Source organism: Haemorhous mexicanus, unplaced genomic scaffold, assembly GCF_027477595.1.
Source record: "Haemorhous mexicanus isolate bHaeMex1 unplaced genomic scaffold, bHaeMex1.pri scaffold_178_ctg1, whole genome shotgun sequence".
Classification (NCBI taxonomy): domain Eukaryota; kingdom Metazoa; phylum Chordata; class Aves; order Passeriformes; family Fringillidae; genus Haemorhous; species Haemorhous mexicanus.
The window spans coordinates 1-17,729 of record NW_026776012.1 but is presented as its reverse complement, the minus strand read 5'-3'; the positions used below and the strand labels follow the sequence as shown (position 1 = coordinate 17,729).

Below are 17,729 nucleotides of genomic sequence, written 5' to 3'. Positions count from 1 at the left end.
CCCGGGCACAGCCCCCAGGACCCATGGGTGACAATGGGTGACAGTAGGCAGTACAGGTGTGACCCAGGTGTGACCCAGGTGTGACCCAGGTGTGTCCCAGGTGTGACCAGGTGTGACCAGGTGTGTCCCCATGCCAGGTGCGGTGAAGGTGACCCCCGGGCACAGCCCCCAGGACCCATGGGTGACAATGGGTGACAGTAGGCAGTACAGGTGTGTCCCAGGTGTGACCAGGTGTGTCCCAGGTGTGACCAGGTGTGACCAGGTGTGTCCCCGTGCCAGGTGCGGTGAAGGTGACCCCCGGGCACAGCCCCCAGCACCTGTGGGTGACAATGGGTGACAGTAGGCAGTACAGGTGTGACCAGGTGTGACCCAGGTGTGTCCCAGGTGTGTCCCAGGTGTGACCAGGTGTGTCCCCGTGCCAGGTGCGGTGAAGGTGACCCCCGGGCACAGCCCCCAGGACCTGTGGGTGACAGTGGGTGACAATGGGTGACAGTAGGCAGTACAGGTGTGACCCAGGTGTGACCAGGTGTGTCCCCGTGCCAGGTGCGGTGAAGGTGACCCCCGGGCACAGCCCCCAGGACCCGTGGGTGACAATGGGTGACAGTGGGCAGTACAGGCGTGACCCGGTGTGACCAGGTGTGACCAGGTGTGACCCAGGTGTGACCAGGTGTGTCCCCATGCCAGGTGCGGTGAAGGTGACCCCCGGGCACAGCCCCCAGGAGCTGTGGGTGACAATGGGTGACATTAGGCAGTACAGGTGTGACCCAGGTGTGTCCCAGGTGCGTCCCAGGTGTGTCCCCGTGCCAGGTGCGGTGAAGGTGAACCCCGGGCACAGCCCCCAGGACCCGTGGGTGACAATGGGTGACAGTAGGCAGTACAGGTGTGACCCAGGTGTGTCCCAGGTGTGACCAGGTGTGTCCCAGGTGTGACCCAGGTGTGACCAGGTGTGCCCCAGGTGTGACCCAGGTGTGACCAGGTGTGTCCCAGGTGTGACCAGGTGTGACCAGGTGTGTCCCCGTGCCAGGTGCGGTGAAGGTGACCCCCGGGCACAGCCCCCAGGACCTGTGGGTGACAATGGGTGACAGTAGGCAGTATAGGTGTGTCCCAGGTGTGACCCAGGTGTGTCCCAGGTGTGTCCCAGGTGTGTCCCAGGTGTGTCCCTGTGCCAGGTGCGGTGAAGGTGACCCCCGGGCACAGCCCCCAGGACCCGTGGGTGACAATGGGTGACAGTGGGCAGTACAGGCGTGACCCAGGTGTGTCCCAGGTGTGACCAGGTGTGACCCAGGTGTGACCAGGTGTGTCCCCGTGCCAGGTGCGGTGAAGGTGACCCCCGGGCACAGCCCCCAGGACCTGGCCCTGGCCCGGGCCCACGCGCTGCCGCTGCTCTCGGTCATCGCCGACGACGGCACCTTGTGTCCCCCGGGCGGGGGGTGGCTGCAGGTGCGGCCACACCTGTCCCCAGGTGGCCCCAGAGTGTCCCCAGGTGGCCCCAGAGTGGTTTCGGAGTGGCCCCAAACTGTCCCCAAATGTGTCCCCAAACCTGGCCCGTGTCCCCAGCCCAGTCTCAGTGTCCCCAGTGTCCCCTCCCTGTCCCCTCCCTGTCCCCTCCCTGTCCCCAGGATGTCCCTGATGTCCCACCCTGTCCCCAGGGTGTCCCCAGGGTGTCCCCACTGTCCCCTCACTGTCCCCTCCCTATCCCCAATGTCCCTTCTGTCCCCAGGGTGTCCCCAGGGTGTCCCTGATGTCCCTCCCTGTCCCCAGGGTGTCCCCAGGGTGTCCCCAATGTCCCCTCACTGTCCCCTCCCTATCTCCAATGTCCCTTCTGTCCCCAGGGTGTCCCCAGGGTGTCCCTGATGCCCCCACTGTCCCCTGATGTCCCCTCTGTCCCCTGTGTCACCAGCTGTCCCTGCTGTCCCTGATGTCCCCACTGTCCTCTCTGTCCCCTGACTGTCCCCTCTGTCCCCTCTGTCCCCAGGGTGTCCCCAGGGTGTCACCAGCTGTCCCTCCCTGTCCATGACTGTCCCCTCTGTCCCCAGGGTGTCCCTGCTGTCCCCTGATGCCCCCTCTGTCCCCAGGGTATCTCTGCTGTCCCTGTCCCCTCCCTGTCCCCTCCCTGTCCCCTCTGTCCCCTGACTGTCCCCTCTGTCCCCAGGGTGTCCCCAGGGTGTCACCAGCTGTCCCTGATGTCCCCTCTGTCCCCTCTGTCCCCTGATCTCTCTGTCCCCTCCCTGTCCCCTGACTGTCCCCTGTGTCCCCAGGGTGTCCCCAGGTTCCAGGCCCGTGCCCAGGTGGTGGCAGCGCTGGCCCAGCGGGGGCTGCTCCGGGGGGTGCAGGACCACGCCATGACCCTGCCCCTCTGCAGGTACACAGGTGGCACCAGGTGTCACCTCAGGTGTCACCAGGTGTCCCCCCACGCCATAACCCTGCCCCTCTGCAGGTACACAGGTGGCACCAGGTGTCCCCAGTGTCACCTCAGGTGTCCCCAATGTCCCCCCACGCCATGACCCTGCCCCTCTGCAGGTACACAGGTGGCACCAGGTGTCCCCAATGTCACCTCAGGTGTCCCCAATGTCCCCCCACGCCATGACCCTGCCCCTCTGCAGGTACACAGGTGGCACCAGGTGTCCCCAATGTCACCTCAGGTGTCCCCAATGTCCCCCCACGCCATGACCCTGCCCCTCTGCAGGTACAGGTGGCACCTCAGGTGTCCCCAATGTCACCTGTGGTGTCCCCCAGGTGTCCCCCAGATGTCCCCAGGTGTCCCTCAGGTATCCCCAGGTGTCCACAGCATCCCCCAGGTGTCCCCAGGTGTCCCTCAGATGTCCCTTAGATGTCCCCAGGTGTCCCTCAGATGTCCCTCAGATGTCCCCAGGTGTCCCTCAGGTGTCCCCAGGTATCCCCAGGTGTTCTCAGGTGTCCCCAGGTGTCCCTCAGGTGTCCCCAGGTGTCCCTCAGGTGTCCCCTGTCCCCGCAGCCGCTCCGGTGACGTCGTTGAGTTCCTGCTGAAGCGTCAGTGGTTCCTCACCTGCGGGGACATGGCCCGGGGGGCACTGCAGGTGAGACTGGGACACACCTGGGCACACCTGGGGGCACCTGGGACACACCTGGGCACACCTGGGGGCACCTGGGCACACCTGGGGGCACCTGGGGGCACCTGGGACACACCTGGGGGCACCTGGGAGCACCTGGGACACATCTGGGATACACCTGGGGGCACTTGGGACACACCTGGGGGCACCTGGGCACACCTGGGGGCACCTGGGACACACCTGGGGACATCTGGGATACACCTGGGACACATCTGGGATACAGCTGGGAGCACCTGGGACACACCTGGGCACACCTGGGGGCACCTGGGGGCACCTGGGACACACCTGGGGGCACCTGGGACACACCTGGGCATACCTGGGATACATCTAGACACACCTGGGGGCACCTGGGACACACCTGGACATACCTGAGGGCACTTGGGACACACCTGGGGAACACCTGGGGGTGTGACACACATCTGGGATACACCTGGGGGACCCTGCAGGTGACACTGGGAACACCTGGGGGGGGGAGTCACACACACCTGGGGGGTCACCTGGGCACACCTGGGATACATCTGGGCACACCTGGGGGCACCTGGGCACACCTGGGGGGGGGTCACACACACCTGGGGGGTCACCTGGGCACACCTGGGCGCACCTGGGGGGGGTCACACACACCTGGGGGGGTCACCTGGGCACACCTGGGGGCACCTGGGCACACCTGGGTGCCCGGCAGGTGGCATTTTGGGGGGTGCCCAGGTGTCCCACCTGGGGGATGTCACCTGTGCCAGGCGGTGACGTCGGGGAGGCTCCGCCTGGTGCCCAAATTCCACGAGAAGAACTGGAAAAGCTGGATGGAGAAGGCGGGGTGAGGGGGCGGGGCCGGGGGCGGGGCCAGGGGAGAGGGAGGGGCTCAGGTGTTGGGGGTGGGGTCTCAACATTGGTGGGCGTGGCCTCAGGCGTTGGGGGAGGGGTCTCAAGGGTAAGGGGAGGGGCTCAGGTGAATGGGGCGGGGCCTCAGGTGGTCTGGGCATCTCCCAGGTATTAGGGGCGGGGCTTTAGGCGCGATGGGCGTGGTCTGAGCTCTCCTGGGCGTGTCCCAGGTGTTGTGGGCGGGGTCTCACCTGTGTCCCCTGAGTCCCCAAATCTCCCCTCCCCCACAGGGACTGGTGCCTGTCCCGCCAGCTCTGGTGGGGTCACCGCGTACCTGCCTACCAGGTGAGGGCTGGCCCCGCCCCCAGCGGTGCCCAGGTGGGTCCCCCAGGTGGGTCCAGTGGCCCAGGTGAGGCCCAGGAGGGGCCCTGGTTCGTGGGGCGCAGCGAGGCCGAGGTGAGGGCGGCGGCCGCGGGGGCCCTGGGCTGCCCCGCCCACGAGCTGCACCTGCAGCAAGGTGAGACTGGGGGGGAGGGGCCGAAATTTGGGGGAGATCCCAAAAAAATCTGGGGGAATTTCTGAGGTTTTTGGGGTTTTTTGAGGTTTTTTGGGATTTTTTTGGGGTTTTAAATGTGAAATTTGGTTCCACCTGAGAGCTGCACCTGCAGCAAGGTGAGACTGGGGGGAGGGGCCGAAATTTGGGGGGAGGGGCCGAAATTTGGAGGGAGGGGCCAAAATTTGGGGGCGGTCCCAAAAAAATCTGGGGGAAATTCTGCGGTTTTTGGGATTTTTTTTGGGTTTAAATGTGAAATTTGGTTCCACCTGAGAGCTGCACCTGCAGCAAGGTGAGACTGGGGGGAGGGGCCGAAATTTGGGGGGAGGGGCCAAAATTTGGGGGGGATCCCAAAAAAATCTGGGGGAAATTCTGAGGTTTTTGGGGTTTTTTGGGATTTTTTTGGGGTTTTTTGGGATTTCTTTGGGGGTTTAAATGTGAAATTTGGTTCCACCTGAGAGCTGCACCTGCAGCAAGGTGAGACTGGGGGGGAGGGGCCGAAATTTGAGGGGGGTCCCAAAAAAATCTGGGGGAAATTCTGCGGTTTTTGAGGTTTTTTGGGATTTTTTTGGGATTTAAATGTGAAATTTGGTTCCACCTGAGAGCTGCACCTGCAGCAAGGTGAGACTGGGGGGAGGGCCTGAAATTTGGGGGGAGGGGCCGAAATTTGGGGGGAGGGGCCGAAATTTGGGGGGGATCCCAAAAAATCTGGGGGAAATTCTGAGATTTTTGGGGTTTTTTGGGATTTTTTTGGGGTTTTTTGGGATTTTTTTGGGGTTTAAATGTGAAATTTGGTTCCACCTGAGAGCTGCACCTGCAGCAAGGTGAGACTGGGGGGAGGGGCCGAAATTGGGGGGGAGGGGCCGAAATTTGGGGGAGATCCCGAAAAAATCTGGGGGAAATTCTGAGGTTTTTGGGGTTTTTTGGGATTTTTTGGGGGGTTTAAATGTGAAATTTGGTTCCACCTGAGAGCTGCACCTGCAGCAAGGTGAGACTGGGGGGAGGGGCCGAAATTTGGGGGGAGGGGCCAAAATTTGGGGGAGATCCCAAAAAATCTGGGGGAAATTCTGAGGTTTTTGGGGTTTTTTGGGATTTTTTGGGGGTTTTTGGGATTTTTTTGGGGTTTAAATGTGAAATTTGGTTCCACCTGAGCGCTGCACCTGCAGCAAGGTGAGACTGGGGGGAGGGGCCGAAATTTGGGGGGAGGGGCCGAAATTTGGGGGGAGGGGCCAAAATTTGGGGGGGTCCCAAAAAAATCTGGGGGAAATTCTGGGGTTTTTGGGGTTTTTTGGGATTTTTTGGGGGTTTAAATGTGAAATTTGGTTCCACCTGAGAGCTGCACCTGCAGCAAGGTGAGACTGGGGGGAGGGGCCGAAATTTGGGGGGGATCCCAAAAAAATCTGGGGGAAATTCTGGGGTTTTTTGAGGTTTTTTGGGATTTTTTTGGGGTTTAAATGTGAAATTAGGGTTGCACCTGAGAGCTGCACCTGCAGCAAGGTGAGACTGGGGGGAGGGGCCGAAATTTGGGGGGAGGGGCCAAAATTTGGGGGCGGTCCCAAAAAAATCTGGGGGAAATTCTGAGGTTTTTGGGGTTTTTTGGGATTTTTTGGGGTTTAAATGTGAAATTTGGTTCCACCTGAGAGCTGCACCTGCAGCGAGGTGAGACTGGGGGGAGGGGCCGAAATTTGAGGGGGGTCCCAAAAAAATCTGGGGGAAATTCTGAGATTTTTGGGGTTTTTTGAGGTTTTTTGGGATTTTTTTGGGGTTTTAAATGTGAAATTTGGTTCCACCTGAGAGCTGCACCTGCAGCAAGGTGAGACTGGGGGAGGGGCCAAAATTTGGGGGGCGGTCCCAAAAAAATCTGGGGGAAATTTTGGAGTTTTTGGGGTTTTTTGGGATTTTTTTTGGGGTTTTTTGGGATTTTTTGGGGATTTTTTTGAGGTTTCTGGGGTTTAAATGTGAAATTTGGTTCCACCTGAGCGCTGCACCTGCAGCAAGGTGAGACTGGGGGGAGGGGCCGAAATTTGGGGGGAGGGGCCAAAAAAAATCTGGGGGAAATTCTGGAGTTTTTGGGGTTTTGTGGGATTTTTTGGGATTTTTTGGGATTTTTTTGGGTTTTTTTTTAATTTTTTGGGATTTTTTGGGGTTTTTTTGGGTTTAAATGTGACACCTGGTGACACCTGGTGACACCTGGTGGCACTGCTGTCCCCAGACCCCGATGTTTTGGACACCTGGTTCTCCTCCGCCCTCTTCCCCTTCGCCGCCCTGGGCTGGCCCGAGCAGGTGAGACCCCGATGTCCCCAAATGTCCCCTCAGTGTCCCCTCAGTGTCCCCTCAGTGTCCCCTCAGTGTCCCCTCAGTGTCCCCAATGTCCCCTCAGTGTCCCCACTGTCCCCTCAGTGTCCCCTCAGTGTCCCCACTGTCCCCTCAGTGTCCCCAATGTCCCCTCAGTGTCCCCTCAGTGTCCCCAAATGTCCCCTCAGTGTCCCCAGAGCCCCAATTTTGCCCAATTTAACCCCAATTCCCTGCTGTGACCTCCTGGTGACCTTGATGGCCATGCTGGGCCACCAGTGCCACCTCAGTGTCTCCTCAGTGTCCCCAATGTCCCCTCAGTGTCCCCTCAGTGTCCCCACTGTCCCCTGTGTCCCCAGAGCCCCAATTTCGCCCAATTTAACCCCAATTCTCTGCTGTGACCTCCTGGTGACCTTGCTGGCCATGCTGGGCCACCAGTGCCACCTCAGTGTCCCCTCAGTGTCCCCAATGTCCCCTCAGTGTCCCCAATGTCCCCTCAGTGTCCCCAGAGCCCCAATTTCGCCCAATTTAACCCCAATTCCCTGCTGTGACCTTGCTGGCCATGTTGGGCCACCTGTGCCACCTCAGTGTCCCCTCAGTGTCCCCTCAATGTCCCCTCAGTGTCCCCAATGTCCCCTCAGTGTCCCCTCAGTGTCCCCAATGACCCCTCAGTGTCCCCTCAGTGTCCCCTCAGTGTCCCCACTGTCCCCTCAGTGTCCCCAGTGTCCCCTCAGTGTCCCCACTGTCCCCTCAGTGTCCCCAGTGTCCCCTCAGTGTCCCCACTGTCCCCTGTGTCCCCAGAGCCCCAATTTCGCCCAATTTAACCCCAATTCCCTGCTGTGACCTCCTGGTGACCTTGCTGGCCATGCTGGGCCACCAGTGCCACCTCAGTGTCCCCAATGTCCCCTCAGTGTCCCCAATGTCCCCTCAATGTCCCCACTGTCCCCTGTGTCCCCAGAGTGCCGATTTTGGCCGGTTTTACCCCAATTCTCTGCTGTGACCTCCTGGTGACCTTGATGGCCATGCTGGGCCACCAGTGCCACCTCAGTGTCCCCTCAGTGTCCCCACTGTCCCCTCAGTGTCCCCAGAGCCCCAATTTCGCCCAATTTAACCCCAATTCTCTGCTGTGACCTCCTGGTGACCTTGATGGCCATGCTGGGCCACCAGTGCCACCTCAGTGTCCCCTCAGTGTCCCCAATGTCCCCTCAGTGTCCCCACTGTCCCCTGTGTCCCCAGAGCCCCAATTTCGCCCAATTTAACCCCAATTCTCTGCTGTGACCTCCTGGTGACCTTGCTGGCCATGCTGGGCCACCAGTGCCACCTCAGTGTCCCCAATGTCCCCTCAGTGTCCCCTCAGTGTCCCCTCAGTGTCCCCAAATGTCCCCACTGCCCCCTGTGTCCCCAGAGCGCCGATTTTGGGCGGTTTTACCCCAATTCTCTGCTGTGACCTCCTGGTGACCTTGATGGCCATGCTGGGCCACCAGTGCCACCTCAGTGTCCCCTCAGTGTCCCCAGTGTCCCCTGTGTCCCCAGAGCGCCGATTTCGGGCGGTTTTACCCCAATTCCCTGCTGGTGACGGGCAGTGACCTCCTGTTCTTCTGGGTGGCCCGCATGGCCATGCTGGGCCAGCAGCTGACGGGACAGCTGCCCTTCTCGCAGGTCACTCTGTCCCCAAGGGTCCCCAAGGGTCCCCAGGTGTCCCCAAGGGGTCCCCAGGTGTCCCCAGATGTCCCCAAGGGTCCCCAGGGGTCCCCAAACCCCCCAGTTCCCAGGGTTTGGTTGGGTTTGGGGTCTCTCCTTGGGTTCTTGGTGTCCCCAACTGTCCCCAAGGGTCCCTGGGTGTCCCCAAGGGTCCCTGGGTGTCCCCAGCTGTCCCTGGGGGTCCCCAGTCCCATATTTGGGGTCCCCCTCCCCATTTTTGGTGTCCCCCCTCCCCATTTTTGGGGTCCCCCTCCCCATTTTTGGGGTCCCCAATCCCATTTTTGGGGTCCCCCTCCCCATTTTTGGGCTCCTTTTCCCCATTTTTGGGGTCCCCCTCCCCATTTTTGGTGTCCCCCTCCCCATTTTTGGTGTCCCCCTCCCCATTTTTGGGCTCCTTTTCCCCGTTTTTGGGATCCCCCTCCCCATTTTTGGGGTCCCCAATCCCATTTTTGGGGTCCCCATCCCCATTTTTGGTGTCCCCCTCCCCATTTTTGGGATCCCCCTCCCCATTTTTGGGCTCCTTTTCCCCATTTTTGGGGTCCCCAATCCCATTTTTGGGGTCCCCCTCCCCATTTTTGGGGTCCCCCTCCCCATTTTTGGGGTCCCAGAGTCCCGTGCCCCCCCAGGTGCTGCTGCACTCCCTGGTCCGGGACCCCCAGGGCCGCAAGATGAGCAAATCCCTGGGCAACGTCATCGACCCCCGCGACGTCATCGGGGGCGCCACGCTGCAGGTACCTGGAGCCCCCAGACCCAAAACCCCCTGACCCAAAACCCCCCGACCCAAAAACCCCGACCCCAGAAACCCCCAAAAACCCCAGACCCAAAACCCCCTGACCCAAAATCCCTGACCCAGAAACCCCCAAAACCCCCAGACCCAAAAACCCTGACCCCAGAAACCCCAAAAACTCCCAGACCCAAAAACCCCAGACCCAAAACCCCCAGACCCAAAACCCCCTGACCCAAAACCCCCTGACCCCAGAAACCCCAGACCCAAAACCCCCGACCCAAAATCCCCCAGACCCCAAAACCCCCAGACCCAAAATCCCCGACCCCAGAAACCCCAAAAACCCCCAGACCCAAAACCCCCAGACCCAAAAACCCCGACCCCAGAACCCCCAGACCCAGAGCCCCCAGACCCAAAACCCCCTGACCCAAAAACCCCAACCCCTAAAACCCCAGAAACCCCCAGACCCAAAAACCCCAATCCCAGAACCCCCAGACCCAAAAACCCCTGACCCAAAAACCCCGACCCCAGAAACCCCCAGACCCAAAAACCCAGAAACCCCCTGACCCAAAAACCCTGACCCCTAAAATCCCAGAAACCCCCAGACCCAAAAACCCCGATCCCAGAACCCGCAGACCCAGAGCCCCCAGACCCAAAACCCCCTGACCCAAAATCCCTGACCCCAGAGACCCCAGACCCAAAACCCCCAGACCCAAAAACCCCGACCCCAAAAACCCCCAGACCCAAAACCCCCAGACCCAAAATCCCCAACCCCAGAAACCCCGACCCCAGAACCCCCAGACCCAAAACCCCCAGACCCAAAATCCCCTGACCCAAAAACCCCTGACCCAAAATCCCTGACCCCAGAAACCCCCAAAACCCCCAGACCCAAAACCCCCAGACCCAAAAACCCAGAAACCCCCAGACCCAAAACCCCCAGACCCCAAAACCCCCAGACCCAAAAACCCCAACCACAGAAACCCCCAAAACCCCCAGACCCAAAAACCTCGACCCCTGAAACCCCCGACCCAAAATCCCTGACCCCAGAAACCCCAGAACCCCCAGACCCAAAACCCCCAGACCCAAAAACCCAGAACCCCCAGACCCAAAATCCCCAGACCCAAAATCCCCAGACCCAAAATCCCCAGACCCAAAACCCCCAGAAACCCCCTGACCCAAAATCCCCGACCCCAGAAACCCCCAAAACCCCCAGACCCAAAAACCCCGATCCCAGAACCCGCAGACCCAGAGCCCCCAGACCCAAAACCTCCTGACCCAAAATCCCTGACCCCAGAAACCCCCAAAACCCCCTGACCCAAAAACCTCGACCCCCGAAACCCCCTGACCCAAAATCCCTGACCCCAGAAACCCCCAAAACCCCCTGACCCAAAAACCTCGACCCCCGAAACCTCCTGACCCAAAATCCCTGACCCCAGAAACCCCCAAAACCCCCAGACCCAAAAACCTCGACCCCAGAAACCCCCAGACCCAAAAACCCCAGACCCAAAACCCCCAGACCCAAAACCCCCTGACCCAAAATCCCTGACCCCAGAAACCCCCAAAACCCCCTGACCCAAAAACCCCAACCCCTAAAACCCCAGAAACCCCCAGACCCAAAAACCCCGATCCCAGAACCCCCAGACCCAAAAACCCCTGACCCAAAATCCCCGACCCCTGAAACCCCAAAAACCCCCAGACCCCAGAAACCCCCAGACCCAAAACCCCCAGACCCAAAACCCCCTGACCCAAAAACCCCGACCCCAGAACCCCCAGACCCAAAACCCCCAGACCCAAAAACCCTGACCCCAGAAACCCCCAGACCCAAAACCCCCTGACCCCAGAAACCCCCAGACCCAAAACTCCCAGACCCAAAACCCCCAGACCCAAAAACCCCCAGACCCAAAAACCTCCTGACCCAAAATCCCCGACCCCAGAAACCCCCAGACCCAAAACCCCCAGACCCAAAAACCCCCAGACCCAAAAACCTCCTGACCCAAAATCCCCGACCCCAGAAACCCCCAGACCCAAAAACCTCCTGACCCAAAATCCCCGACCCCAGAAACCCCCAGACCCAAAACCCCCAGACCCAAAAACCCCCAGACCCAAAATTCCCAGACCCAAAACTCTCAGACCCAAAACCCCCAGACCCAAAATCCCCGACCCCAGAAACCCCCAGACCCAAAAACCCCAAAAAACCCCAAAATTCCTCGGGCCCGGGGCAGTTCTGGGGTGGTTTTGGGGTAACTTTGGGGGTTTTGGGGTCATTTCGGGGCGGGTTTGGGGTTGATTTTGAGGTGTTGGGGTCATTTGAGGGTGGTTTTAGGATTTTGGGGTGATTTGGGGACATTTTGGGGTGATTTTGAGGCAGTTTTGGGGTGATTTGGGGGATGATTTTGGGGTGATTTCCTGCTGATTTTGGGGTGATTTTGGGGATGATTCTGGGGTGATTTCGGGGATGATTTTGGGGTGATTTCCTGCTGATTTTGGGGTGATTTTTTGGGTGATTTTTGGGTGATTTGGGGGATTACTTTGGGGGTGATTTTTTGGGTGATTTGGGGCATGATTTTGGGGTGATTTTTTGGGTGATTTTTGGGTGATTTCCTGCTGATTTGAGGGTGATTTTGTGGATGATTTTGGGGTGATTTCCTGCTGATTTTGAGTTGATTTCCTGCTGATTTGGGGGTGATTTTTGGGGTGATTTTGGGGTGATTTTTTGGGTGATTTCCTGCTGATTTGGGGGTGATTTTTTGGGTGATTTCGGGGATGATTTTGGGGTGATTTCCTGCTGATTTGGGGGTGATTTCCTGCTGATTTTGGGGTGATTTTGGGGTGATTTCGGAGTGATTTTTGGGTGATTTGGGGGATTATTTTGGGGTGATTTTGTGGATGATTTTGGGGTGATTTCCTGCTGATTTGGGGGTGATTTTTGGGGTGATTTTTGGGGGGATTTCCTGCTGATTTTTGGGTGATTTCCTGCTGATTTGGGGGTGATTTTGTGGATGATTTTGGGGTGATTTCCTGATGATTTTGGGGTGATTTTGTGGATGATTTTGGGGTGATTTTGTGGATGATTTTGGGGTGATTTCCTGATGATTTTGTGGAATGTTTTGGGGTGATTTCCTGCTGATTTGGGGGTGATTTTGGGGTGATTTCTGCTGTTTTGGGGTGATTTTGTGGATGATTTTGGGGTGATTTCCTGCTGATTTTGGGGTGATTTTGGGGTGATTTCCTGCTGATTTTGGGGTTCCCCCCCCCAGGAGCTGCAGGAGAAGCTCCAGACCCGAACCCTGGACCCGCAGGAGCTGCGGGCGGCCCAGGAGGGGCAGGTGGGACCCCCAAAAAACCCCCCAGAGCCCCCCCAGAACTGACCCAGGACCCCCCAAACCCCCCCAAAATCCCCCCAAACCCCCCCTGAGCCCCCCAAATCCCCCCCCAGAGGCGGCAGTTCCCACAGGGGATCCCCGAGTGCGGCGCCGACGCCCTGAGGCTGGCCCTGAGCACCCACGACGCTCACGGTGAGACCCCCACCCCAAATCACTCCAAAATCCCACTGGGACCCCCTCCCAAATCCCACTGAACCCCCCACGACCCCCAAATCCCCCCAGGGATCCCCAAATCCCCCCAGGGACCCCCAAATCCACTCAGGGACCCCCAGAATCCCCCCCAAATCCCACCTGGCCCTGAGCACCCACGATGCCCACGGTGAGACCCCCTCCCCAAATCACCCCTAAATCCCACTGGGACCCCCTCCCAAATCCCACTGAACCCCCCAGGACCCCCAAAATCCACCCAGGGACCCCCAAATCCCCCCAGGGACCCCCAAATCCCACCTGGCCCTGAGCACCCACGATGCCCACGGTGAGACCCCCACCCCAAATCACCCCTAAATCCCACTGGGACCCCCTCCGAAATCCCACTGAACCCCCCAGGACCCCCAAAATCCACCCAGGGACCCCCAAATCCCCCCAGGGACCCCCAAATCCCCCCAGGGATCCCAAAATCCACTCAGGGACCCCCAAATCCCCCCCAAATCCCACCTGGCCTTGAGCACCCACGACACCCACGGTGAGACCCCCTCCCCAAATCACCCCTAAATCCCACTGGGACCCCCTCCCAAAATTCCACTGAACCCCCCAGGATCCCCAAAATCCACCCAGGGACCCCCAAATCCACCCAGGGACCCCAAAATCCACCCAGGGACCCCCAAATCCCACCTGGCCTTGAGCACCCACGACGCCCACGGTGAGACCCCCTCCCCAAACACCCCAAAATCCCCCTGAGACCCCCCTCAAATCCACCCAAGGACCCCCAAACCCACCCAGAGAGCCCCAAAATCCCCCTGGGACCCCCCCCCAAACCCCCCAGAGACCCCCAAATCCCCCTGGGACCCCGCCAGGGTGGGCACTGGGAGCACTGGGACTTACTGGGAGAAGCTTCTGTGGGTCTGGGGGGTTCTGGGGGGGGTCCTAGTGCCCCCCCCGACCCCAAGCCCCTCCCCCCCAGGCCCCGAAATCCGTGTGGGCGTGGCCTCGGTGCTGACTCAGCGCCGCTTCTGCAACAAAGTCTGGAACGCGGTGGGCTTCGTGCTGAGGGCCCTGCAGGGGGAGGGGGACCCCCCAAAGCCCCCCGAGGAGGTAACGGGGACCCCAAAACCCCCCAGGGACCCCCAAAACCCCCCCCCGGAACCCCAGGGATCCCCCAAAGCCCCCCGAGGAGGTAACGGGGACCCCAAAACCCCAAAACCCCCCAGGGACCCCCAAAACCCCCCAGGGACCCCCCCAAAGCCCCCCGAGGAGGTAACGGGGACCCCAAAACCCCAAAAACCCCCCAGGGACCCCCAAAACCCCCCCCCCGGAACCCCAGGGATCCCCCCAAAGCCCCCCGAGGAGGTAACGGGGACCCCAAAACCCCCCAGGGACCCCCAAACCCCCCCCCGGAACCCCAGGGACCCCCCAAAGCCCCCTGAGGAGGTAACGGGGACCCCTGGAACCCCAAAAACCCCCAGGGACCCCCAAAACCCCCCCCCGGAACCCCAGGGACCCCCCAAAGCCCCCCGAGGAGGTAACGGGGACCCCAAAACCCCCCAGGGACCCCCCCAAAGCCCCCCGAGGAGGTAACGGGGACCCCAAAACCCCCCAGGGACCCCCAAACCCCCCCCCCGGACCCCCAGGGATCCCCCAAAGCCCCCCGAGGAGGTAACAGGGACCCCAAAAACCCCCAGGGACCCCCCAAAGCCCCCCGAGGAGGTAACGGGGACCCCAAAACCCCCCCAGGGACCCCCAAACCCCCCCCCGGAACCCCAGGGACCCCCCCAAAGCCCCCCGAGGAGGTAATGGGGACCCCAAAACCCCCCTGAAACACCCAGAGACCCCCAGACTCCTCCACCCCCAGGTGGTCCCTGGACCCCTGGGTGTTCCCAGCCCCCTCCCCAATCCCAGATTGTCCCAAATTTCCCATTTTTCCCCCCAATCCAGGTGGTCCCCGAGGCCCCCCTGGACCGCTGGCTGCTGGCCCAGCTCTGAGCCCCCTCCCCAGTCCCAGCTGACCCAAAATCCCGGGTTTTGTCCCCAATCCAGGTGGTCCCTGAGGCCCCCCTGGACTCCTTGGTCCAGTCCCAGCTCTGAGCCCCCTCCCCAATCCCAGCTGACCCAAAATCCCGGTTTTTGTCCCCAATCCAGGTGGTCCCCGAGGCCCCCCTGGACCGCTGGCTGCTGGCCCAGCTCTGAGCCCCCTCCCCAATCCCAGATTGTCCCAAATTTCCCATTTTTCCCCCCAATCCAGGTGGTCCCCGAGGCCCCCCTGGACCGCTGGCTGCTGGCCCAGCTCTGAGCCCCTCCCCAGTCCCAGCTGACCCAAAATCCCCATTTTTGTCCCCAATCCAGGTGGTCCCCGAGGCCCCCCTGGACTCCTTGGTCCAGTCCCAGCTCTGAGCCCCCTCCCCAGTCCCAGCTGACCCAAAATCCCCATTTTTGTCCCCATTCCAGGTGGTCCCCGAGGCCCCCCTGGACTCCTTGGTCCTCGCCCAGCTCTGAGCCCCCCTCCCCAATCCCAGCTGACCCAAATTCCCCATTTTTCCCCCCAATCCAGGTGGTCCCCGAGGCCCCCCTGGACTCCTTGGTCCAGTCCCAGCTCTGAGCCCCCTCCCCAATCCCAGCTGACCCAAAATCCCGGGTTTTGTCCCCAATCCAGGTGGTCCCCATGGACCCCTGGGTGTTCCCAGCCCCCTCCCCAATCCCAGATTGTCCCAAATTTCCCATTTTTCCCCCCAATCCAGGTGGTCCCCGAGGCCCCCCTGGACCCCTGGCTGCTGGCCCAGCTCTGAGCCCCCTCCCCAATCCCAGCTGACCCAAATTTCCCATTTTTGTCCCCAATCCAGGTGGTCCCCATGGACCCCTGGGTGTTCCCAGCCCCCTCCCCAATCCCAGCTGACCCAAAATCCCGGTTTTTCCCCCCAATCCAGGTGGTCCCCCTGGACCCCTGGGTGTTCCCAGCCCCCTCCCCAATCCCAGCTGACCCAAATTTCCCATTTTTCCCCCCATTCCAGGTGGTCCCCGAGGCCCCCCTGGACCCCTGGCTGCTGGCCCAGCTCTGAGCCCCCTCCCCAGTCCCAGCTGACCCAAAATCCCGGTTTTTGCCCCCATTCCAGGTGGTCCCTGTGGCCCCCCTGGACTCCTTGGTCCTCGCCCAGCTCTGAGCCCCCTCCCCAATCCCAGCTGACCCAAAATCCCGGGTTTTGTCCCCAATCCAGGTGGTCCCCATGGACCCCTGGGTGTTCCCAGCCCCCTCCCCAATCCCAGATTGTCCCAAATTTCCCATTTTTGCCCCAATCCAGGTGGTCCCCATGGACCCCTGGGTGTTCCCAGCCCCCTCCCCAATCCCAGCTGACCCAAAATCCCGGTTTTTGCCCCCAATCCAGGTGGTCCCCGAGGCCCCCCTGGACTCCTTGGTCCAGTCCCAGCTCTGAGCCCCCTCCCCAATCCCAGCTGACCCAAATTCCTGGTTTTTGTCCCCAATCCAGGTGGTCCCCGAGGCCCCCCTGGACCGCTGGCTGCTGGCCCAGCTCTGAGCCCCCTCCCCAGTCCCAGCTGACCCAAATTTCCCATTTTTCCCCCCAATCCAGGTGGTCCCCGAGGCCCCCCTGGACCGCTGGCTGCTGGCCCAGCTCTGAGCCCCCTCCCCAATCCCAGCTGACCCAAAATCCCGGTTTTTCCCCCCCAATCCAGGTGGTCCCCGAGGCCCCCCTGGACCGCTGGCTGCTGGCCCAGCTCTGAGCCCCCTCCCCAGTCCCAGCTGACCCAAAATCCCGGTTTTTGCCCCCAATCCAGGTGGTCCCCGAGGCCCCCCTGGACCGCTGGCTGCTGGCCCGCCTGGCGGGGGGCGGTGGCCGAGTGCTGCCGCCGGCTGGAGGCCCTGGAGGTGCACGGGGCCGTGGCCAGCGTGCAGAGCTTCTGGCTACGGAGCTTCTGCGACGTCTACCTGGTACGGGCAGCCCCAAAAACACCCAAAATCACCCCAAAAATCAAACAAAAGCTACCCTGGAAATCAACCGAAAACAACCCCAAAATCACCCCAAAAACCACCCTGAAAATCAACCCCAAAACCACCCCAAAAACACCCCAAAACCACCTCAAAAACCACCCCAAAATCACCCTGGAAATCAACCCAAAACCACCCCAAAAACCACCCCAAAATCATCCTGGAAACCAACCCAAAACAAACCCAAAATCACCCCAAAAATCACCCTGGAAATCAACCAAAACCACCCCAAAAACCAGCCTGAAAATCAACCTAAAACCACCCCAAAAGCCACCCAAAACCCACCCTGGAAACCAACCCAAAACCACCCCAAACCACCCCAAAAATCACCCTGAAAATCAACCAAAAGCTACCCTGGAAATCAACCAAAACCACCCCAAAATCACCCTGGAAATCAACCAAAACCACCCCAAAAATGGGCACCCCAAAACCATCCCAAAACTACCCAAAAACCACCCAAAACCACCCTGACAATCAACCAAAAACTACCCTGAAAATAACCCAAAACCACCCCAAAATCACCCTGAAAATCAACCCAAAACCACCCCAAAAATGGGCACCCCAAAACCACCCCAAAACCACCCCAAAAACCATCCCAAACCACCCTGAAAATCAACCCCAAACCACCCTGAAAATCAACCCCAAACCACCCCAAAAACCATCCCAAAAATGGGCACCCCAAAAACGGGCACCCCAAACCCAGTTCCCTGTCCCCATTTCGGGATTTTTGCCCCAATTTTGGGGTTTCTGTCCCAATTTTGGGGTTTTTTTCCCGATTTTGCCGTTTCTGTCCCCAGGAGGTGGCCAAGGTGTCCCTGCAGTCCCGATTTTGGGGTTTCTGTCCCCAATTTCAGGATTTTTTTCCCAATTTTGGGGTTTCTGTCCCCATTTCAGGATTTCTGTCCCGATTTTGCCATTTCTGTCCCCAGGAGGTGACCAAAGTGTCCCTGCAGTCCCAATTTTGGGGTTTTTGTCCTGATTTTGCCATTTTTGTCCCCAGGACGTGGCCAAGGTGTCC

General features: G+C 60.1%; 1 protein-coding gene across 1 annotated transcript in view; it reads left to right on the top strand.

The window, feature by feature from the left end:
- LOC132322864 (valine--tRNA ligase, mitochondrial-like) overlaps positions 1-17,531 on the top strand; it is a gene marked incomplete at both ends in the record, with an annotated part of 32,222 nt that extends 14,691 nt beyond the window's left edge. Inside the window, 13 exons of the mRNA XM_059837587.1 lie at positions 1,313-1,440; positions 2,259-2,362; positions 2,975-3,056; positions 3,824-3,900; positions 4,196-4,422; positions 6,671-6,741; positions 8,284-8,409; positions 9,078-9,182; positions 12,433-12,501; positions 12,612-12,690; positions 13,679-13,809; positions 16,501-16,654; positions 17,509-17,531. Coding sequence (XP_059693570.1) covers positions 1,313-1,440; positions 2,259-2,362; positions 2,975-3,056; positions 3,824-3,900; positions 4,196-4,422; positions 6,671-6,741; positions 8,284-8,409; positions 9,078-9,182; positions 12,433-12,501; positions 12,612-12,690; positions 13,679-13,809; positions 16,501-16,654; positions 17,509-17,531 — 1,376 coding nt within the window. The remainder of the gene's footprint in view (positions 1-1,312; positions 1,441-2,258; positions 2,363-2,974; positions 3,057-3,823; positions 3,901-4,195; positions 4,423-6,670; positions 6,742-8,283; positions 8,410-9,077; positions 9,183-12,432; positions 12,502-12,611; positions 12,691-13,678; positions 13,810-16,500; positions 16,655-17,508) is intronic.
- Positions 17,532-17,729: the final 198 nt, after the last annotated feature.